The following is a 24,479-nucleotide window of genomic DNA, read 5'->3' on the forward strand; positions in this document are numbered from 1 at the left end:
CATATAATGACAGGCAATAAAAGTTCTAATGTTTCGGTCCTGGGACATCAAGTGATCCTAGTTCAGCACAAGAACTTATATTTATAGAAAGCCATGATCTTCTGAGTCCCTCCCAATTACTGCATATTTTCATTATACCTGATAAATGAAGTAATAAGCAACAGATAAACATTCAGCTTTCTCTGATAATAAACATCCACATTAGGACCAGCCTTAAGAGAGTTGGGGTGGCCAGAGAGAAATTCTGAGAGCCTCCTAGAACTGAACGAATTCATTAAAAACGGCAGGGAATATTTGGGCTGCCACCAGTTTTTTCTCTTGCAGGGAGCTTGCAGTGGTGCTGGTATCACTGGTAGTGGCACAGTTGGTCACTCCCAACAATGAATTATCAAGGGGGCCACAAGAAAAGAGGGAAAGAAAACAATAAGTCAGCGGACTAACAGCTGTGAACTTTGCAGACCATCGTGATTGTGGTACGGACGAGGAATAATCTGTGATTTTTCAGGAAGTCAATGTTGCAAACTTTCAATCTCAGGAACAGGTTTACAGCTTGAACGTCTGTGACTCAACGAAGAAGATTAGAAACTTATTTTTACAAAACAAAAATAGAAAATAGCCCAGAGATTTAAAGAGCATAGAAATCAGGGGGACACAGCTGCAGGCTTTACGGATTTCAGAGGTAGCCTTGATTAGATCAACACTCCATGACTCTAAGCCACCTCATTTTCCATTAAAATATCATACATTCATGTCTGTGTGTTTTGAAAAAAATCAATGTTTGAGCAACTGCAAAAAAAAAAAAAATCCAAGCTCTGAGCATTCAAGGGTCACAATTGCAAAATGCTGGGGTCCCTTTGTGTGCACATATTTAATTCCTTATATATCTATCACTATAGAACTGTTTAATTTTGAGTATGTTAATTTATTAGCATACTGTAGCACTGGCGACCACATATTTGAGTTTTGTTTATTTTCACAAGAAGCTGGCAGAGTTTATCAAATCTGTGATATAAAAGTACTTGTGTGTCTAAGTGCAAAAATATCTTTGCAGTGTAAATTTTTAGTTCTTTGGTAAATTTTTTTTTACAATTTCTCAATGTGGCAGGCAGTAGTTTTTTCAATTACTAATATAACAGTTTTAAAAGTAATAACAACACAAAAGTATTTTATTTTAAAAAAATATTAAGGGTTACCCCGACAGTCTATAATGAACATCATACACATGGGATGAAACCCTGGCCCCAATGAAGTCAATGTGAACTTTGCCATTGACTTCAATGGTGTCAAGATTTCACCAAATATATTTTAATGAAGAGGATCTGTGATTGTAACATGAGCATAGAATGCTATTCTACTGTAAAAGTGACTAACGTGGCACAGTGGAATTCTGTGTTCATCATCTATTAATAACTGCCATATTAAATGTAACCGATTTACAAGGAAAAGGATGTTTTCTGTAACCATCACTTTTGCAGACGCCACCTGGGATCTCAAAGTTATGCTCTCTGTGCCTAAATGTATCACCCCCAGCAATAAAGGTTTTGCAGAAATTGCATCACACTCTGTAACAACCCAGCACTGGATCAGAAATGGAAAATAATGACAAATGGACGCAGCAGATCAAATGACATACAGTCTTACCATGGACAGATCTTACTTAATTTGACAGATACCTTAGAGGTCTGTCTTTTTTCAATACTTTGGCAAACTATACTTGTATAGCTTGTTCCATGACAACAAAGTCTCACTGAATTTGAATTTGCAACCAGAACTTTGTTAACCAATATGAAGTTGATGCATGAATGGAATTAGGTTGTCTTTTTCCAGAACTACATTGGTTCTGCCATCCTAACAGGAGCAAAAATTTGGTAGACACAACTGAATGCCCATAGTGACCAAATCTGTTGAGTTCATTACATACTCTCTTTTCTGACCATAGCTACATACTAATACTTTGATAGGGCGGTAGTGATTAGAAGCAATGTGGGAACAAAGACAATAGATTATTTTCCTTCTATGTAAAATGCTAAGGAAGCCACACCACTTTGCACAGCATACCTGTATGTTGTGTCTGGCTGCAAATTGTCTATGAAATAGCTTGAAACCTTCCCAACAGTTACAGGCTGTTTTTCTCCATAGTCTATGCTGTAGCCAAGGATTTCAGAACCATGGTCACAGGGCTTTTCCCAGCTTATGGCAAGGCATGTGGAAGGTGAATAGTGTGGACTCTCCACTTCATCTTCACTTCTTCCCTGAAGACAAGTCACAACTGCAGGTACAGAGGCTGGTGTCATGCATACAACTACTTCACTGAAAGGTCCTGCGCCTGCAACATTCACTGCCTGAAAATGCAAAGTAACATAAGAATGGCGATACTGGGTCAGACCAACGGTACATCAACTCAGTATCCCGTCTTCCCACAGGTGCTTTAGAGGGAATAAACAAGAACGTCTGAGGAACGTCTGAGGGGGCGGGGGGGAATAAACATGGGGAAATAGTTTTACTTTGTGTAATGACCCATGTTTATCTCCTCCCCCCACTGTTCCTCAGACGTTCTTGTCAACTGCTGGAAATGGCCCACCTTGATTATCACTACAAAAAGTTTTCTCCCCCCGCTCTCCTGCTGGTAATAGCTCACCTTACCTGATCACTCTCATTACAGTGTGTATGGTAACACCCATTGTTTCATGTTCTCTGTGTATATAAATCTCCCCACTGTATTTTCCACTGAATGCATCCGATGAAGTGAGCTGTAGCTCACGAAAGCTTATGCTCAAATAAATTTGTTAGTCTCTAAGGTGCCACAAGTATTCCTTTTCTTTTTGCGGATACAGACTATCACGGCTGCTACTCTGAAACTTATCCATGAGTGGAGGTCTCTTTTATCCCATTCCTGCTTACTTTGCTTAAGAGCCCTCTGTGAGGGATCTTGTCAAAGGCTTTCTGAAAGTCCACGTACACTATATCCACTAGATTACCCTTGTCCACATGTTTGTTGATCCCCTCATAGAATTCTACTAGATTGGTGACGCATGATTTCCCTTTACAAAAGCCATGTTGACTTTTCTCCAACAAATGGTGTTCATCTATGCATGTGATAACTCCGTTCTTCACTATAGTTTCAACCAATATGCCTGGTACCCAAGTTAGGCTTACCAGTCTATAATTGCCAGGATTGCCTCTCGAGCCTTTTTGAAAAATTGGTGTCATATTAGCTATCTTCTAGAGGATTATTTAAATGATAGGTTTCATACCACAGTCAGTAGTTCTGAAATTTCACATCCGAGTTCTTTCAGAACTTTTGGGGGAATCTCATCTGGTCCTGGTGGCATATTTCTGTTTAATTTATCAATTTGTTCCAACATCTCCTCTATTGACACTCAATCTGGAATAGTTCCTCAGATCTTTCACCTAAAAATAATGGCTCAAGTGTGGGAATCTCCCTCACATCCTCTGCAGTGAAGACCAATGCAAAAATTCATTTCACTTCTCCGCAATGACCTTTTCTTCCTTGAGTGCTCCTTTAGCACATCAATTGTCCAGTGGCCCCACTGCTTGTTTGGCAGGCTTCCTGCTTCTGATGTACTTAAAAAAACTCTTTGCTGTTAGTTTCTGAGTTGTTGGCTAGTTGCTCTTCAAATTCTTTTAGGCCTAATTATACTTTTACACTTGAGTTGCCAGAGTTCATGCTCCTTTCTATTTTCCTCAGTAGGATTTAACTTTCAATTTTTAAAGGATGCCTTTTAGTCTTTAACCGCTTTCTTTTTCTTTATTGTTTGTTGTGGCACTTTTTGGTCCTCTTACTGTGTTTTTTAATTTGGGGTATACATTTAATCTGAGCCTCTATTATGGTGTTTTTAAAAAGTTTCCATGCAGCTTGCAGGCATTTCAGTTTTGTGACTGCACCTTTTAATTTCCATTTAACTAGCTTCTTCATTTTTGTGAAGTTAAATGCTACTGTGGTGGGCTGCTTTGGTGTCCAAGGACGTTAAATTTAATTATATTATGGTCGCTATTATCAAGCAGTTCAGCTATATATTTTTCTGTTTGACCAGATCCTGTGCTCCATTTAGGACTAAATCAAGAATTGCCTCTCCTCTTGTGGGTTCCAGGACTACTAGCAGTCATTTATGGTATCAAGAAACTTTTTCTGTGCATCCCATCCTGAGATGACATGTACCCAGTCAATATAGGGATAGCTAAAATCCCCCATTATTATTTAGTTTTCTATTTGTATTGCTTCCCTAACTCCTGGAGCATTTCCTAGTTGGGTGGTTGGTGGTAGATCCCTACAGCTATATTCTTATTATTCAAGCATGGAATTTCTATCCATAGAGATTCTATGGTAGTTTGAGTCATTTAAGGTTTTTACTATATTTGACTCTATTCTTTCTTTCACCTACAGTGCCACTCTCCCACTAGCATGACCTACTCTGTCATTCCTATATGTTTTGTCCCCCAATATTACCGTGTCCCATTGCTTATCATCGTTCTACCAAGTTTCTGTGATGCCTATTATATGAATATCCTCATTTAATATGAGGCATAAAGTTCACCCATCTTAGTATTTAGACTTCTAACATCTGTATACAAGCACTTACAAAATTTGTCACTTTTTAGCTGTCTGCCATTATGTGATGTAATTGAATGGGACTTTCATTTGACTGTTTCTCGTCAGCTCCTACCTGTACTTTATCAACTTCTATCCTCTCTTCCACACTAGGATATAGAGAATCCCCATTAATAGATCTTCCCCTAAGGGATGTCTCTGTCCAAACCATGTGCTCCTCCACACCTGACAGCCTTCTCCCCAGACCTTAGTTTAAAAACTCTTCTACAACCTTAAATTTTGCATGCTAGGAATCTGATTCTGTTTTGGTTTAGGTGGAGCCCATCCTTCCTGTACAGGCTCCTCCTTTCCCAAAAGGTTCCCCAGTTCTTAATAAATCTAAACCCCTCTCCCTATGCTATTGTCTCATCCATGCATTGGCCTAGGCTAGGCAGGGACTGGGAAGGCCTGTGCCTGCCTTTCTTGCCACGCTTCCTCAAGAAGTCCTGTCTAGGCTAGGGATGGTAGAAATGCTGCTGGGGTTGTGGCTTAAAATGTTTGCACTGGGTGGTCGGTGTATGTATGCCCAGCGACTTCATCATTGCCTGAGAATTTTTTAGGCTATGAAGCCTGGAATCTGTTTGGTCCACAAACAGGCCCATGCCATCGAACGGCAGGTCCTGTGAAGTTTGCTGCACTTCCAGGGGAAGCCCAGACACCATGAGCTTCTCCTCATGTCTGCACTGTCCCATGAGGCCTGCAAAGAGGTCTGTGCCCTTGTCCATTATGGCCCCAAACTCTTCCCTGGACTCTCTGGGTAGTAACTCCTTGAACTTTAACATGGAGCACCAGGAGTTAAAGTTGTACCTACTCAGGATTGCCTGCTGGTTGGCAAGCCTGAGCTGGAGCCCCCTGGTCCAGTAGACCTTCCAGCCGAATAGGTCCAGCTTTTTAGAGTCCTTAGACTTTGGGTTTGGACCCTGCTGCCCCCAGGCTTTCATGCTTGTTTATCGTGGCCACCATCAATGAACAGAGCTGCGGGTGCATATACAAGTACTTGTACCCCTTAGAGGGGATGAAGTACTTTCTTTGCAGTCGGGGGAATGGAGGCAGGGTTTTTGGTGTTAGCCTGAATCGTTTTAATGAGGGGCAAAGCCACCCTCGATGGCTCCTGGAGCCAGGATGTCCACCATCGGGTCCTCCGGCTCGACAACCTCCTTGGCCTGCAGCCCCATGTTGTGAGCCACCCTGCATAGCAGGTCTTGGTGTACCCAACTGTTGATAGGGGGTGGCCTGGAGGAGGAAGACCCCGCTACTGCTTTGTCCAGGGAGGACAAAGACGATGCCGGGGGGGACACAGGGCCCTCCTGGCCACCTGGAGCCCTAGAGATGTCCTGCTTGGTGCCAGGCTCCTCTGCGACGACTGCAGGTTCTGTGCTGGTGGTGGGCACGGGATGGGGAGGCGGCTGTGTGGCCCGTACCGATGTAGTCTCGGAGCCTTGAGGGGTGGGACAACTCGCAGCTGCCAGGGGCATTTGTGGTTCCGATACCATTGAGTGGGAGCCTCTGGAGTGAGTGCCCTGGGTCTGGTGGTAGGCCCACAGAGTCTGAAAGGGCCACCAAGCTGGCTCCTGCCACTGCACCTGCTATGGCACTGCACCCATGTCCTACTTGTGGCAGCCTGACGGGCGCCAGCTGTGCTGCGAATGGTGGGACTCTGCCTCCGACGATATGGACATGGAGCGTTAAGGCCACGGTGGTGCTGAGCAGAGCGGTGCCAGGGATTGGTGCGGTGAGTACAGTGCCGGGGAACGGTGCCGCATTGAGTGGTGCCAGGATGGAAAGTGGTGCCGGGATGTAGAGCAGCACTGCGCCTGAGAATGGTGCCGTCTGTCCAGTGCAGGGGACAGGTGCTGTGTTGTCTGCAATGACCGGTGCCTTGAAGACTGAGTCAGGGACCGTTGTGGGGAGCAGTGGCTCAGAGAGCGAAGCCTGGGGGATGGTGATCTCCTCCTCATCATCGCCGGCTTGCCTCTAGAACAGGGGTTGGCAACCTTTCAGAAGTGGTGTGCCGAGTCTTCATTTATTCACTCTAATTCACGGTTTCGCGTGCCAGTAATACTTTTTAATGTTTTTAGAAGGTCTCTTTCTATAAGTCTATAAAATATGACTAAACTATTGTTGTATGTAAAGTAAATAAGGTTTTTAAAATGTTTAAGAAGCTTCATTTAAAATTAAATTAAAATGCAGAGCCCCCGGACCGGTGGCCAGGACCCGGGCAGTGTGAGTTCCACTGAAAATCAACTCGTGTGCTGCCTTTGGCATGCGTGCCATAGGTTGCCTACCCCTGCTCTAGAAGATGCCCCGCATTGCGGCACCGGGGGCCTTAACTTGACTGGCTGGGGACCAAGGAGCCATCATGGCAGTTAAGTTCCAAGCGGCCTCAAAGGTGTCCGGGTTGGATGGGAGTTCTATGTCCTCGACGCGGCACTCTTGATCAGGAGAACCCAGCAGTACTGGACTTAACGCCCCTCCCCTGTGGGGCCAAAGTCGATGGTGTCATCTCCTGTGCTGTCATCTCCTGTGCTGACGGCACCGGGTGCTCCTCCGTTGGATGCACTCCGGCAGCACTATCCAATGCAGTGGTTCCTGGCGCGGACAGACATCCCCTGTCCATTTTCCTGTGCTGTTTATGTGGCACCGAGGAACGAGAGTGGTGCTGCGCTGCCTCCACTGGCTTTGGTGCCGGGGAGTGCCAGGTGCCGAGGGTCTCTATGACCAGAGTCCTTCCTCGGCACCGTCTCATGCACGGAGGCCGGGGCACTCCACATGGAGGAGCTCGGTGCCAGATCCCACCAGTCCTGTGCCGGTTGCGGATGAAGGGCTGTCTCTATCAGGAGTTGTTTGAGCCTGAAGTCCCACTCTTCCTTCGTCCTGGGATGGAAACCTTTGCAGATTTTGCACCAGTCTGTTTGGGGTGTCTCCCCCAGATACTTGAGGCAAGAGCCATGGGGGTCGCCCGTTGGCATGGGTTTATGGCAAGTTCCACAAGCCTTAAATCCTTGGGATTGAGGCATGCCCCAACCCCAAAGGGGAACAGGAAAATTGGGGTCGGGGAGACCCCCACTCCTACAACAACTAACACTAACTGTCTAAGAACTTTAAAAAAACTATTTACACACTAAACTAGCTGAGACTAGAAAGAGGGGAGCTCTTGCGAGAGCAAGCAACCACAGTTCCAACAACTGTCACTGGCAGTAAGAGGGAACTGAGGAGGCGCCAGGTTGGCAGGGTCCTATACTCACTGCCATGGAGGCGCCACTCCAGGGGGCTCCACAGCCAACCTGACGGGTGCTGCTAGTGGAAAAACCTTCAGATGACTGTGCACACGGCAGGCACTCACCTAACTGGAATCAAAGAAGCACCTGCAGGTCTGCCTGTCTTACTGACTCTTTGTGTGGAACTGGAAGCATTTCAGCGAATGCCACCATGGAGGTCCTGGACTTCAATCTCTTACCTAGCAGCCTCATTTGGCCTCCAGGACCTCTTTGCTACCTTTCCCTATGTCATTGGTACCTACATGTACCACGACCACTGGCTTTTCTCAGCACTGCACATAAGCCTGTCTAGATGTCTTGAGAGATCTGCAACATTCACACCCGTCAGGCAATTCACCATCACAAACCCATATATATATTTCTCATGATCGAATACCCCATTACAATTACTTGTCTCTTCCTAATAACTGGGATTCCCTTCCCCAGAGAGGTATCCTCAGTGTGAGAGAGTGACATCATCTGGAGAGAATGTCTCAATTATGGGACCGTTTCTCTCCGCTCCACTTTGATGTTCTCCTTCCCTGAGAAAGTAAAATAAATATTCATTGTACCACTGAGATCTGTGAATAGCAGGATACCAACAGTAAGTCTTCCTCTTTACCTGAACCCTGCAGTAATATATAGTTGCAGGCAAAAGTCCTTTCATTTCATAACTGAGTCCAGTCCCACAGTAACAGATCTGCATGCATCCTTCCACACTGCCCCACTCCAAATGGTATTCTGTGACATCGGCTCCATTATTTACTGGGACCTTTAAAGTTAACAGAAATAATTAATACTTGAATTCATTGTCTAAAAATCAGACCAAACTCACCAAATCTTGACTACTTTCTCTATAAAACAGTAAGAAGTAGGCCAGAAAGCTGTAGAAACAGCATTTCCACAGGAAAGTTACCCTATGGTAGCTTCAGCAATCTCCAGTTCAAGCAAAACACTGCATTATTTTATTGATCTTGAGCACATTAAAATACTAATGGATAATGTTCATGGTGGCAGAGTATTATATGTGGAGCAGTAATTGCTTTTTCAGTTGCTTAAATACTGAAGTGACACTAAGTGATAATCATAAAATCTATTAAATGCGGATATACTTCAACATGATTTCTCTTGAAGGACTAGATTACAAATAATGAAATAAAAGTTATTCTCTTCTTTTATGGAGGACTTACCAATCTAAGATATTGCTTCTCACTGAGTATATGCTATAATGAATCATTGCTCCAGGGCAGTTTTTTTTTTTAAAAGAATCATTAGTTTAAGAAGTGGACTATATGCAAAACGAATGTGATTGAACACAAATAACTTTTTTGAGAATAGTGTTTGATGTCCAATAGCTATGATTGGCAGAAATCCTTCTCTTCTATAATTTACAATAAATTGTGGCATATTCTGGACTATTTATAGAGTATATTAAAATTGTTAAAACACACTTAGGTTGCAAAGTCAAACACTAGAAAGTTAGGATGCACCAGAAGCTAGGTTGGCCATGTAAACTTTAATTCTGCTCCTTTGTGTGTATGCATCATGATACAGTATTCAAATATATGATTATATACTACTGTTTCCAGAGGACCCCTGCCTCATTCAGGACACAGAATGGACAATCCAGGAATGAGGCAGCCGTGCAAATATTTTTATTCTCATTTTTCAATTAGTGGCTCCATGCCTTACTTACTGTCCAGTGTTCAAAGCCTATGAACAACACAGAATTATTTTTCTCATGGTATTTTTGATCATGGTACTTATAATTGTATCTGTGTTGCACAGACATACATTAATTTATCTCAATTACAAGATGACAGAATTACTTTTCCCATTTTATAGATGGGGAAATTGAGGCAAAGAGGCTTGGCTGAGACCATACACTGATTCAGTGGAAGGGTCAGGATTAAAACTCAGGACCTCCTGAGTCCCAGTGCTATGCACATTCCTGCAGACCAAACTGCCTTGCTGCCAGAGGGGCTGAGCATCCACAGCTCCCAATATCATCGGTTGCATTTGTGAATGCTCAGCACTTCTGCATCTCAGTTTGCAGGTATCTTAAGCTGGGCACCCAGTAAATGAGGAACACACAATTAAAATCTCCTGAGGGCAACGTGCTGCTGCTGCTGCATTGTTACCAGTGCAGTGTGGGCATCTTAGAGTACAATGTTCTTATGCAGTTATTATTTTGATTTGCTGCCAAAATTTTGCTGCCAATGCAAATGACAGAAGAGAAAGATAAATTTTTGAAAATCACCAATCTCAGCCAAACCTGAACCAAATTTCATGAGACAAATAAAAGATACTTCTCTGGCCCCAAGACTTTTGCCCTGCTGAATTTTAAAGTCCTGTTGTAAACAATGAAAGTGTTAGAGATTCTTTTAAAAAAAAGTTTCAAGACTTTCATGAAAAGTGTTAGGCAGCCTAAATATAAAGGTTTCTACCAGCTTTCTCCTGTAATGTGGGATTCCATCCAACACTTAATTTGTTTGTTATTTATTCTCACTGAGACCAAGTTATATAATATGAACTTTCCATGTCAGCTTGTGCAAAAGTATTGTAATTTTTTTTTTTTTTGCTTTTTAAAGTGAACATTTTATAGATGCAAAAATGCGTCTGAAAAACCTTCGGCCTTTTTGCATTCCTCTACAATGCTAACTCCCCATCCAATAGTAAGCAATTTTTTTAAAAGTTAAGAGTCCTCCCCCACCCTGCAGTGACAATCTTTTTCAAATTTAGTCTTGATGAGATTTATTTTGCTTGCTAAAAATCACACACCTGAAAACTGGGAGGTTAACAGATAGACCCTTTGCTACACTATATAAAGTATAAATCAGCTTAGAAAAGTGGTGCGTATAAAACAATCATTTGTATTGTGTGGCTATCCGGGTTTTCTGCAAAGGAAGATAAACAAATGGTCTTAAAAAAATTAAAAAGAATCTGCATCAAATTCATACTCACAGTGTAGCACTAATAGAAAAACCCATAATAAAAACAAAGGAACAAGAGGACATTGTGTTTCGAAGTTTGAATATGCGTAGGTCATTTAGCTACAAATAGTGTATGAAGGAAATGGCAAATTATGCTTCGAGGATGTTTATATGCTATGTTTAAGTTTCAATGTAAAGATAACCCATAATCAGGCAGCTTGTTTCTGTTCTGTTTTTTTTAAATCTTGTCTTAGCTACAGTTTAGGCTTTTTAAAATGGAAAGAAGAACGTAAAAGGTAACAATCGTAAAACATAAAATAAGCCTAAAATACACAGCACAACAAAATATTCCTACCTCCCAATACACCTGTGCACATGTTGCTGATCTACACGTTACTTGAGGGGGTTTGCACTGATCCGGTGGTCCAGGGGCTGTAGTAATTTCACATTTTTCTGAATAGGGTCCAAACTATTAAAAATAGGTTGACATAATTACTACCATGTTTTTAAATTGAAGTTTTGTCCACAGTAGCGGTATATACTATTAGTGTTTAACATTCAGCATCAAATATTGTGTGACTGTAATTTGTAAGATGACTTGTCATGACTTTGGGGTTCATTTCAAAGTTTGAGCATTCTTCAGAACCACTATACTATTCGTCCTCTACTGGAGATGTAGTGAGAATAAACATGACAATTTACACTCTGTAACTTAGAAGAGCACATTACTCTGTAAGTCACAGTTGCCAGGTTTTATATGACAGCTAACCTATAACAGAGAATATTGTACAATTGTGTATTTATTTAAATTGAAATGAAACAGAAGACTCCAAATAAGCTATAACTATAATTCTTCCTCTGGATGTTAAAAAGTAGTTAAGTGTTCATGACCTGTCAAACCCTTTGCTTCTCTGCCAACATTGACAACTAGTGACAATCGTGATAAAGGTTTCTGTGAGGTGGACTCCTGTACATTAACTGAACTGAGATGCCCACTCATTTTACTTTTAAATTAAGGCATTGGCTATTTAATAAAATCAAATATTTTAAAGCAGTGGTTGATTTTAAAACAGTTAATGCAAGGTTAATGTTCAAAATATAAGGAACCAGAGAACATTTTCTTACACTTCATAAAGTACACACTAATAGATAAAAAACACAGGAAAAAAATGTAATAAAATGCTAGTTGCTATGCTCCAGAATGTGCAAAACTACAGTATATAAAATCATTTACCTACTTACTTCACAAGGGTGTCATGATAATTTATTAAAGTTTGTACAGTGCTTTGAATAAAGGTTACATTATCAACATTATCATTTAGATTTAAGTAGTAATTAGATGTTTTCTCTTTCCGTCATCCAAACAACCCAGGCTTATTCAAATTGGTCTTTAACTGTTGGGTACTACAGTGCTCCAGTAAATCATCTGAACCAATTAAATCTACATTAAGAATTTGCATGACAAAACTTCTTAACATATAAAAATTTTGAAAACAGAAACATGCATCAAAATGATTGCACTCTGTGTAACTCGTTTGATTTCAGACTGCCTCCTTACCCCAGCTTTGTTAGCTGCTCGCAGCCTAAAGCTGTACGTCTTTCCAGGAAGAAGGTTGCTTACGGTGCATTCAACATCAGAACCTTGGTAAACCTCTCTGTGTTCATCCGTTTCCACAGAAGACATTTCCATACCATAACAGGTAATAGGTGATCCACCATCTGCTTGAGGTGGTCCTAAAAAATAGGGAAAAGGTTTATATGGTTTTAAAAATATATCAGCACATTTTGATTTCTCAGGCTATATCTACACTATAGACTTCTGCCAGCTTTGCTATGTCAGTTAGGGGTGTGAAGAGGTGTGATCTCTGACTGACACAGCTGTGCTGACAGAAGTCCTTAACGTAGATGCAGCTATACTGGCAAAGCTGTACTTTTACCTCTACAGCTTGTTTTATTCAGGCAGGGGTGTTACTATACTAGTACAAAGCACAGCTTTGTTGATATAGCTGCATCCACACTTGGAGAACTTTGCTGGCATACTATACTGATATACCAACCTTGGTAAAGCACACCTAGCATAGACTTGGCCTTATAGTCACAATAACAATTACCCCATCTCAGCTGAATTTCTTTTGCTCTTGGTCTACCCTGTAGTCTGGGAGGTTGGCCTGGACCAGGAAGCACTGCTGGTGTCTGCACCAGTAAAGAATCAGATACCTGTAAAGGAAAAATTGACAAAAGCCTTAATATAATTGGGGGCATTTTGACCTTACCTCAAAGAAAATGAGAATACTTTAAACTACAAATAAATATCATAAATGTCATAAAAATCAGTGAGGTAAAATATTGATTAATATTTCCATGCAGATCCAGGTTTAGGAGATCTATAAAAAGAGATCAAAAACCAGGGGACAGTAGGAAATACATACAATTTTTGCACTGCTGTAATTATGTCAATTAGGGATGTGACTTTTTTATTATTGATATAGTTATACTGGTACAAACCTAGTGTAAATACAGGTATGCCAGTATAAAGGTGCCTTGCACAAGTATAGTTTATGCCCCATCCCATAGAGGAATAAGCTGTATCAGTATGAACATTTTTATATGGGTATAACTGTGTCCATACTAGAGGTTGTACCACTTTAACTATCCCAGTATAGGTTTTGCTGTGAACAAGGCCTGAGAGAGAATTAAGTAAAAATTGTTACCAAAAAGTAGCAACGCTTTTTTTGATAGCAAAGTTGAATTGTCCACTTTTGCACTGCTTTGTATAATTAAATATGCAGTAAACATCCACCTCCAATTTGGGGGTGTGTACAGGAATGCACAGCATACCCCTTGTGCAGCACGGAGTCCCATTCCACACGAGTTCCCTGCATATGCTCAGGCAAGGGCAGGCTAGAGGATCAGCGGTTGTACCGATCTGCCAATGCACACTATTGCACAGGGATCAGAGGTGACTGCAGCACACTATTCTGAAGCCTGAGGGAACATTCATTCCCTGCCCCACCATCACATGTATGTAGCCCTGCTATTTAGACTGGGTGCTAGAATGATGATCTGGCTCTTGGAGAAATGAATATTCACATTGCTGTGCTGAGTTAAACAGATATTTCTTTAAGAAAGTTTTATTGTTTCCAATAAATCACATCAGAAAAGCAGGGCAATTATATTGTCATGTTTTCTGTAAAGTTGAATAGCAGCTGGAATAAGTAAAACATTTGTTGACAGAGAAATATTCATATTTCATTTCTCTAAGAAATGGGAGCAGAAACTCTAAACTTTGGGCAAAATTTTCTGAAAATTTCTTGAGTCCCCAGTTATAGATACTTTATTACATATTGGTTGATTGATTATTCTACAACATTCAATGTTCCTAGCTTGACCATCAGACTTCCTTAAAGCTAAAGAGATTTTCCACAAGTGTCACATTTATATATAAAATATCAGATAATATTACCGCACTCTGCCCTCCTTCCCCAGTACAGTATACACGTAAGCGATAAGAGCAGCCTGGATGTAGTCGATCACACAAATGTTCCCTAGCAGCTCCACTGTATATTACGTCCCAGTTGTTTCCTGAAAAGTTAAGAATTAGTGTGCAATGAACCAAGGTGCAATTTTCAGCATTTCAGTATCAGACATAACAGGTATCCTAACTTCACTAAGCAAACGTGTGTGTCGTTTGTCAGACAAATTCAAAGCTTGCTTCGAATTTCCTGGAAATGATCTAATTATCTCATGACGATAGTTTCCTAGACAAATTTGTGTACATTTGCTGAAGTGAAATATCTCCTTTATCTGGCATACCCATTAACTAAGATGTACAATTTGTATTTAATAAAGCAGTTTAAATGTGCTTACTGGTCTAGTAATAACATTATAACTAAATAGATGGAAGAAAAATAATAGACGAGCCCATGGAAAAGATACTTTAATTAAATCATATGTATTCATTTTATACAGCAAGTCTATACTTCCTAAAATTAAAGCCTGATAAAGCCAGCCTGATGCCTGAGCAGTAGGAAAGGGCTTGCAGCACCTGAGATAAAAAGAAGTTACCTACCCTTTGTAACTGGAGTTTTTTGAAATGTTTTATGAATCTGTAAACTCGGGGATCATACTCTATGACTGGAAAATTGCTAACATAGTTCCTATTTTTAAGGAAGGGAAAAAATGTGATCTGGGAAACTACAGGCCTGTTAGTTTAACCTCAATTGTATGCAACGTCTTGGAACAAATTTTGAAAGAAAAAATAGTTAAGGCCTGTTTACCAGCAGGCCCAGGGATCGTCACGTGGCCTGCAACACCATGACATCTCTTTGGACTTGGGACCTGGATCGACCTTTGACCAGCCAGTCATCAAGGTACGGGTAGATCTGTATACCCCGACATCTGAGGTAAGCCGCTACTACCAACATGCACTTGGTAAACACCCTCAGTGCTGTCGTTAGTCTGAAAGGGAGGACCGCAAACTGGTAGCGGTCCGATCCCACCGTGAAGCGTAGGAAGTGCCTGTGTCCTTGGAAGATCGCTATATGAAAGTACACGTCCTTCGAGTTGAGGATGGCATACTAGTCTCCTGGATCCAGGGAGGGGATGATGGAGGCCAGGGAGACCATGGGGAACTTCAATTTCTTTAGGTATTTGTTGAGGTCTCACAGGTCCAGGAGGGGCCGTAGACTGCTCTTGGCCTTTGGGATTAAGAAGTACCGGGAACAGAACCCCTTGTTCCTGTATGTGTGAGGAACCTCTTCCACCCCACCCAGCTGCAGCAACCCTTTTACCTCCTGCATGAGGAGACTTTTGTGAGAGTGGTCCCTGAAGAGGGATGGGGAAGGAGGGTGAGAGAGGGGTAGAAAGAGGGTAGAAAGGAGGGTATAATCCTGTGCCACTGTATTGAGGACCCAGCGGTCCAAAGTTCTGGTGGTCCATGCCGGGAGGAAAAAAGAAAGGCGGTTGGAGAAAGGTGGGAAAGATAGATCAAGGGTATAGTCTGGTAGGTAGCCCTTGGGTGCACCCTCAATATGCCCGCTTGCTCCCATGCTTAGTACTTGTCGAGCCCGCTTGGGCAGAGGCGGGTGGCGTTTTTAGCCCCTGCTCTTTTTGTGGGATGGCTCCTGCCGGGGTTGGCTCCCTTGGCCCTGAGATGGCTGCAGTTTGAACCACTTACGGACTGGACCAGGGACATACAGTCCTAGAGTCTTCAAGGTAGTGCAGGAGTCTTTTAATCCAGGCAGCTTGCTGTCCGTGTGCTCTGCAAACAGGGCCTGGCCATCGAAGGTGCGGTCCCGCATCGACTGCTGAGCCTCAGTCGACAGGCCAGAGAGGAGCAGCCAGGATGCCTGCCACATGGAGATGGCTGAGGCCATGGTGCAAGCCGTCGAGTCCGCTGCATCTGAGGCTGCTTGGAGGGCCGCTCTGGCCGCAGCCATGACCTCCTTGAGGATCGCCCACAATTCCTTCCTGGACCCTTCGGGAAGGGAAACGTCAAACTTGGCCATGGCCTGCCAAATGTTGTAATTGTCACAGCCAAGGAGGGCTTAGTGGTTGGTCACTCTCAATTGAAGGCTGGAAGACTAATTCATTTTTCGCCCGAACAGATCCAATCTCTTTGAGTCTTTATTTTTGGGCTTGAGCCTGGGTTGCCCCTGCCTCTCCCTTTGATTAACAGCCTCAACTACGAGAGAGTTTGGGGCCGAGTGGGTGTACAGATACTCGTGGTCTTTGGCTGGCACAAAGTATTTACGTTCAGCCCTTTTTGCAATGGGGGGCAGAGAGGAGGGAGTTTGTCACAGGACATTAATAATTTTTGATGCCCTGTCCCTAGGCTGAGTCCCGTCCGAGACCGACTAAACTAGAACTAAGCCTAAGGGAACTATTAACTTTTATACAACTATTTTATAGGAAACGTTCAGAAGAAACACTGAACGAAATGCAATGCTAGCTGAAGCAGCAGATGTTCCAGAACCGTCACTGGCAGCAAGAAGAAACTGAGGGTGGGGGGGAGCCGGCAGCACCCCTTATACCGTGGTATGTGCATGCTACTCCAGGGGGCACCAGAGCTGGTCCTCTACAGATATCACTGAGGGAAAAACTTCCAGCACTGGTGCATGTGGCAAGCCACACACACACCTAATGTGGAATGGAGATAAGCAAGCACTCGAAGAAGAACATGTGTTTAAGTCTACTCCAGTTGTCTACAATGGAACTTAAAAGCCATGCTTCAGCGCCCTTCCAGAACAGGGATGCTTTCCTGAACTGGGATCATAGTGCTGTCTTAGCCTGAACCACACTACACACACCTAGCTATAAACTAAGGGCAAAAACAGTTGTTATTCCAAAAGTGCTCTGCATCATTTTCCCCATTTAATGATGGTAAACGCAACAGTAATATTATTAACAAAAAGCTCAGTAAAAAGAAAAGTGTCAACTCTGGTTGATCTCTGCCATGAACCAAGGGTACTATGTGGTTTTATCTGTAATTTGGCCATCCACATAGAATGCCTGTAATACGAGGATTAAATTTGGGCCATCTCTTTAGACAGAATACGATACAACATACAGCCTAGTAATTACAACTTGCAAGAGTTCATACATTCAGAAAAGAGTACATACATTAAGAAAAACAGAGTGCCTTTTAGTGCCTTTCATTTTTCTATTATAGCAGTTCCCAGAGGTGCCAATCATCTAAGCATACAAAAACAGTTCCTGCCCCATAGAATTTACAATCTACGGCATTTAAAAGGACCATCAGAGATATAACGAAATGCCAAAATCAGTGAACATCGTGCTGCATTTGAAAAATTCCTACATTAACTCTTACCATTTAAGCCTTCAGAAATCTCCACGACATATTTAGTTATTGCTGTCCCTCCATTGTCTTTTGGTGGATCTACCAAATATGAACAAAAAGTCAGGCAAAACACACTGTTCTGGACACTATTGTATTTACATAACATAGATAAACTTTCTGTGGAATATTTAAGGAAGTTAAGCTAGTGCCTAAGGCCCAGATTTTTAAAGGTATTTAGGCATTGCTCTGGTTGGCATTGCAAGGCCTAAATGACTTAGAAGCAGGACATAGGCTCTTAAGCACCTATGTCACTTTTAAAAATAAGATTTGGGCTCCTAAATCATTTGGTTTTACAATGCTGAGTGAAGCAATACTTTTAAAAGTCTGGGCCTAAGTGCTTTTCTGCGTAGGGAGGGACTTAAGCACATACTTAAGTACTTTGCTGAATTGGGGCCTTGTCGGGTTCCAGAAGACGTTGCTTTTTTTTAAAATGGAAAAACCAGATGTTAAGCAGATTTATTTTAATGACTAGGTCAGAGATTTAATTACTTAGCTGTAGGGCTGTCAATTAATCACAGTTAATTCATGCGATTAACTCAAAAAAATTAATCGTGATTTAAAAAATTAATTGCAATTAATCGCAGTTTTAATCGCACTGTTAAATAGTAGAATACCAACTGAAATTTATTAAATATTTTAGTTGATTTTCTACATTGTAAAATATATTGATTTAAATTACAACACAGAATACAAAGTGTACAGTGCTCACTTTATATTATTTTTTATTACAAATATTTTTATTGTAAAAATTACAAACAAAAGAAATAGTATTTTTCAATTCACCTCAGACAAGTACTGTAGTGTGATCTCTTTATCGTGAAAGTGCAACTCACAAATGTTAATTTTTTTTGTTGCACTCAAAAATAAAACAATGTAATACTTTAGAGCCTACAAGTCCACTCAGTCCTACTTCTTGTTCAGCCACGCGAAGAGAAACAAGTTTGTTTACATTTATAGGAGATAATGCTGCCTGCTTCTTATTTACAATGTCACCTGAAAGTGAGAACAGGCATTCGCTTGGAACTTTTGTAGCTGGCATTGCAAGGTATTTACGTGCCAGATATGCTAAACATGCATATGCCCCTTCATGCTTTGGCACCATTCCAGAGGACATGCTTCCATGCTGATGATGCTTGTTAAAAAAAATGCGTTAATTAAACTAGTGACTCAACTCCTTGGAGAACTGTATGTCTCCTGTTCTGTTTTACCCGCATTCTGCCATATATTTCATGTTATAGCAGTCTTGGATGATGAGCCAGCACATGTTGTTCGTTTTAAGTACACTTTCACTGCAGATTTGACAAAAAGCAAAGAAGTTAATAATGTGAGATTTCTAAAGATAGCTACAGCACTGGACCCAAGGTTTAAGAATCTTAAGTGCCTTCCAAAATCTGAGAGGGTTGAAGTATGGAGCATGCTTACAAAAGTCTTAAGAGCGCAACACTCTGATGCAGAAACTACAGAACCTGAACCACCAAAAAAGAAAATCAACATTCTGCAGATGGCATCTGACTCAGATGATGAAAATGAACATGTGTCAGTCCACACTGATTTGGATCTTTATCAAGCAGAACCCATCATGCACACATGCATGATGTCCTCTGGAATGGGAGCTAAAGCATGAAAGGACATACGAATCTTTAGCACATCTGGCACATAAATATCTTGCAACGCCGGCTACAACAGTGCCATGCGAACGCCTGTTCTGACTTTCAGGTGACATTTGTAAACAAGAAGAGGGCAGCATTATCTCCTGCAAATGTAAACAAACTTGTTTGTCTGAATGATTGGCTGAACAGGAAGTAGGACTGAGTGGACTTGTAGGCTGTAAAGTTTTACATTGTTTTGTTTTTGAATGCAGGTTTTATTTGTAAGTAATTTTACATTTGTAAGTTCAACTTTGATGATAAAGAGAGACTGCACTACAGTACTTGTATTGGGTGAACTGAAAAATACTATTTCTTTTGTTTTTTACAGTGCAAATATTTGTAATAAAAATAAATATAAAGTGAGCACTGTACACTATGTATTCTGTGTTGTAATTGAAATCAATATAGTTGAAAATGTAGAAAACATCCAAGATAAACAATAACAGAATACCATTTAAGTAACAGCGTAATTAATCACACGATTAATCACAAATAATTTTTTTAATCATGTGATTAATCACGATTAATTTTTTAATAGTTTGACAGCCCTACTTAAATGTGATAATTTAACAGCTGTTTGTTAAAATACTATATGATAATACCACCATATCCTATCCTGTTTCACTGCGTGAATATGCTATTTAATTTTAATAAGTGTCCTGAGAATGTAAGAGACAATACAATAAAGTCATTGCAGTAAAAAAAAAAAAGAGGATGTGTTCAAAATAGTATTTAGCATCTTGCATTTAATACAACATAATGCCTTTCATCCTGAATGATCCAATAGATTCTTATGATCAAATATAGGACTATAGTGGCCTACCACTAAAATGCAGCTACCGCTAAGGTGGAGGACAGGGGGTCAAGCAGACAACCAGCATTCAGCACATTGTGCAATAGGCAGGGAAGAGGAAACTTTGGCAGGGCACCAGAGCAAATCTGACAGATTCCATAGTGCTTTTTGTAAGAACCACATAGAGCAGAAGTGTCCGTTTTTAAAATACTTTTATTTGAAGGTCTCATTTGGAAAACATCCCCTTACTAAGCTACATGAACCTCAACTTATATGCCTCAAAGGTAAGGCTACGATTTAGTCATGGAGGTCACAGAATCCGTGTGACTTCTGCAACCTTCGTGACTTCAGCCTGCAGCGGTTGGGAGCTGCAGGGTCCCCTGTTGCCTGCGGGGGCAGGGAGCTGTGGGGTACCCCCACTGCCTCTGGTGGCCCCCAGAGCTCCAAGCTGCCGCAAGCGGTCGGGGTACCCCACAGCTCCCGGCCACCGTGGAAACCCTGAGCTCCTGGCTGCTATGGGCCCCTGGAGCTGCAGACAGCGCGGGCCCCTGGAGCTCTGACACCCAACCCATAGTGGGGGTCCCCAGAGCTCCTAGCCCCCAGGCAGCTGCCCTGCTGCAGGCAGTGTAGGTACTTGCAGATCCCCATTTAGTCAGAGATACTTTTAGTAAAAGTCATAGACAGGTCATGGCTGCCGTAAATTTTTCTTTATTGCCCATGACTTTTATTAAAAATATCCAAGACAAAATCTTAACCTTACTCATAGGTTGACAGATTGCGTGGGAATTTGTACCTTCACTTCAGGAAGCAAATATATTTCAACCTAGAGCTGTGTGAAGCTCTCATTAGAAAACCTGAAAGTATTCTTCACTGTGCTGGTTTTATTATAAACTCAAAGCTCAGCCCAGGTTCATCTGAAGGTTTGTGAACCTAGGTCCAGCTTTAAGCCAATTTATAGTTCTGCAATGAAATCTAGGCCAATTTATAGTTCTGCAATGAAACACATTCACTCATACATTTTCAACAGAAACCAGGTAAAACTGTAGTTTTGGTAAAGTTTCCCTTTAAGTCAGCTCAAATATAGGAACTCCAAGTTAAACCCAGGGACAGTAGTAGAGTGAGCCCAGGCAAACTGAAACCAAAAAAAAATTCCCACGAACCCTTGTGAACCAAAAAGGCTAAATTTCCCATAGCTCTGTTTCACACCTGATAGTTAGACTACTGTGGCATCCTCCTAAGTACGCTGAAGTCACTGGGTCAATATTCTGCTCTCGGTTACATTAGTGTTAATCCAGAAAAACTGCTGACTGCAGTAGTACTGAGAGCAGAATTTCTCGTTCTCCACATACCAATGTACATAAATACAGAAGAAAGTATCAAAGTAGAACTGAACAAAAACTTTACCCCAAATTATTTTAAAACTTTGTGCATGAATTTTTCCTTTAACTGATGGTTTTGAAGGTACTCCAGGCTTGTCTGGGCAAGTAGTAAAGTCGACTACCTCACTTGGACTGCTTTTGCCTTCCAAGTTATAGGCAATGACCTGTAAAAAATATAAATATATCTCTATAAAAGTATTCTATAAACAGCATATGTACATTTTTGGTACTCTACAAGCTGCTAATGCTAAGTGTGTCTAAATCATTTATATATGTTTAATTTATAGGTTATAAATCAGCAAAGGAAAGAATATTATCACACATTTTTGTATATTATACCATTCTCACATTCTTGAGGGATTTTAGTAGTCAATCACTTTACTGAAATGAAAAATGACAAGAATTGACAGCAGGGAAATTTTAATATTTTAAAAAATAAAAATTAAAAAATTAGCATTTTACAACAGTTGTAAAGAAAACAAAAAACAAATGAACAAAAACCCCACCATTTTCAAATGCACTTGACTAAAGTTAGGCTCCTAAATCTATATTCAAGGCATCTAAAAGTAGCCTGATGATAAGAGGCACTCAGGAAGCTGCAGCTTCCAGTGATTTTAATGGAATTCGTGGGTACTTAGTACTTTTGAAAGGCTCGCTACTTTTATTTATGTGCCCAAGTATGAATTTAGGAATCTAATTATAGGTACAAAGGGTTGAAAATTTGGCCATAGTATTTTCGGTAGTCTTAGATACTTAGCAGTATTTTTTAAATAAATGATCCTTAAATATAAATATAAACTGCATATGTACAGAGGTAATTTCTTAAACTGCAGATACATCAGGCAGTTAATATTCAACTACAGTAAACGTAAAAAGCAGTTAGATCACATTATGGTTGCTGGTAAAATTTTATATCTGAAAAAAAAAATCAAAATTAGAGCTACACAAAACTATATTAAACTACTAACTTCACCTTTTTCAACCCATTAGTTTGAAAATAGCCTTCAAGCCCACCCTTCTCATTCTTCCCCCATGACTTTCAGGTCACCACAAACACTTACATATATATTATATAGCCTCAAAAATAAAACTACTTTGGAAGCATCCATACAATAGCAACCGATACAGAAGTTTGGACATTATACAAAATTTTACTTATTCTACTGAAGGAAACTGAAGTACTAAAATTTGGATCACAATATGTTCCCCACTGTAGTAAAAATAATTTTGTATGATTAGTTTAATAAAATATTGAAAAAATGTGACATTTTAATAAAAGCAAAACATTATAAAATAGAGTACTTGAGACAACATAGTCTTTGTCTTTTTACACTTTTTTCTTTTAAGAAAGTAGCTACAGGAATAAAAAGTAGGAAATTTAAAAAGTGACTGCACTAATAACTGGTGCCAACAAAAGCAAGGAAGTTATTAAATAAATCTGTCACACCATCTTTCCACGAGCTTAAGGAATGCTATTACTACTCCTCCTAAACCTCTCCCATCTATAATGAAAACGAGAGACTTGATTAACACAGCATTTATCATTTGTACTGTGTGGGGGAACAAGAGCCTCTTCTATTTAAAAATGGTTCAGTTAAACAAAATAGGGTATGAAATTTGTGTCATATAGTATGTTCTTGGAGCAATATTGTGCTATCAAATTCCCACAGATCTATCTCCATGAAGTGTTTTAAGTGTTGCCATCTTAAATAGATATGCAACTGCTGGGGAACCAACTTTATACTATTTTGGGGATATCCTGCTCAAAACAATGCATGACTAATGCATTCCCACACCTGGCCCTTCATAATTTTTTTTAACTGTTGTAGAATCACTTGTTAAAATGATTAGGCCAACATATTCTACAGTGAGTACCCTGAAGTTTGCGTCGTAAAATCTTTTCAGGTTCCTAAATAAGGGGCCTGATTTTCAGCAGTCTCAAGCAACAAGCAGCTCTTATTGTAATCAAGAGAATACCCTATGTAAATTAAAAACTGGAGATTTCAAAATGTATTGAAAAAGTATTACTTCTGCCAAAAGATCAAATAGCTTTCCCCCTCATATTACAGAGAAGGGATGCTCTCCTTGGGCAGCACTCGTTTATTACCAATAAATGTATGAAGTGATATTTTAAATTTATCCAAACAGTACTTTAGAAAAGTATCAGTAAGTGTGTTACCAGTTTGTTTCATCACAGAAACCAACTGTAAAAAACAGCTGCTAACATTGAGCAATTTTGCAATGAATAAAACCAAAATAATCCGAAGAATCTTACCCTAAATTTATACTTTGTGCTACGTCTAAGATTCTTCACTGTGCAGGTGAGATCATCTCCATCGTATTTTGGTTTGAAACCATATCCCTATAGAAGGAATAAAATATTAATACTTGAAATATATTTATAAACCAGACTATATATAGCAAAACTTGTATAATCTGAACATAGTAATTTGTTAGGCTGCTTGGAGTAAAGTTTTTATTCTGTAAACAAATATTTTTGAGTCACCCTTCACCACTTGGGATGCAGGTGTACAATGGAAATAAGAGAATTATGATCAAAACATTATAATAAAATCAAAATAAACCCCATCATCTTCTGACTATAAAACAGAAGTTCTAATGCAACAAAAGGGAAAAGGAGAAAATAATATGTAGCCAATATTGGTCACACTAACATATCTTTTGAGGGGAGGAGGGGAAATCATAGCAGGATTCATTGAAAAATGAAGGCAGATAAGCTGAAATGATTGTCAAGGGGAACAAGTTCCACACCATAGGGACTTTTGCCAGGATCCTTCAAGGATTTACGCATGTACTTGACTTTCTATTCAATGATACTGCTCATGTGTACAAAGCTAAAAAATGTGTATGTCTTTACAGGATCAGGGCTTAACAGCAAAAGCATACTTGATAAGGATGGTTGTTTGACATAACAAAAGAAAGGAAAACAAAATGGTTTTGTCACAGTAAAAGCAAGTCATAATTTTCATTTAAGAGGAA

The 24,479-nt window shown here is 40.5% G+C and overlaps 1 protein-coding gene across 5 annotated transcripts in view; it reads right to left on the minus strand.

The window, feature by feature from the left end:
• FNDC3A (fibronectin type III domain containing 3A) overlaps positions 1 to 24,479 on the minus strand; it is a 204,597-nt gene that overhangs the window by 11,071 nt on the left and 169,047 nt on the right. For all 5 annotated transcript variants that reach the window (XM_084620294.1, XM_084620293.1, XM_084620292.1 and 2 more), the window contains 9 exons: positions 23,755 to 23,841; positions 21,505 to 21,643; positions 17,629 to 17,697; positions 14,263 to 14,381; positions 12,911 to 13,016; positions 12,358 to 12,533; positions 11,155 to 11,268; positions 8,489 to 8,638; positions 2,059 to 2,342 (listed from right to left, as the gene is read on the minus strand). In XM_084620294.1, coding sequence (XP_084476420.1) covers positions 2,059 to 2,342; positions 8,489 to 8,638; positions 11,155 to 11,268; positions 12,358 to 12,533; positions 12,911 to 13,016; positions 14,263 to 14,381; positions 17,629 to 17,697; positions 21,505 to 21,643; positions 23,755 to 23,841 — 1,244 coding nt within the window. The remainder of the gene's footprint in view (positions 1 to 2,058; positions 2,343 to 8,488; positions 8,639 to 11,154; positions 11,269 to 12,357; positions 12,534 to 12,910; positions 13,017 to 14,262; positions 14,382 to 17,628; positions 17,698 to 21,504; positions 21,644 to 23,754; positions 23,842 to 24,479) is intronic.

This window comes from Lepidochelys olivacea (assembly GCF_965140295.1).
Source record: "Lepidochelys olivacea isolate rLepOli2 genome assembly, chromosome: 1".
Classification (NCBI taxonomy): Eukaryota; Metazoa; Chordata; order Testudines; family Cheloniidae; genus Lepidochelys; species Lepidochelys olivacea.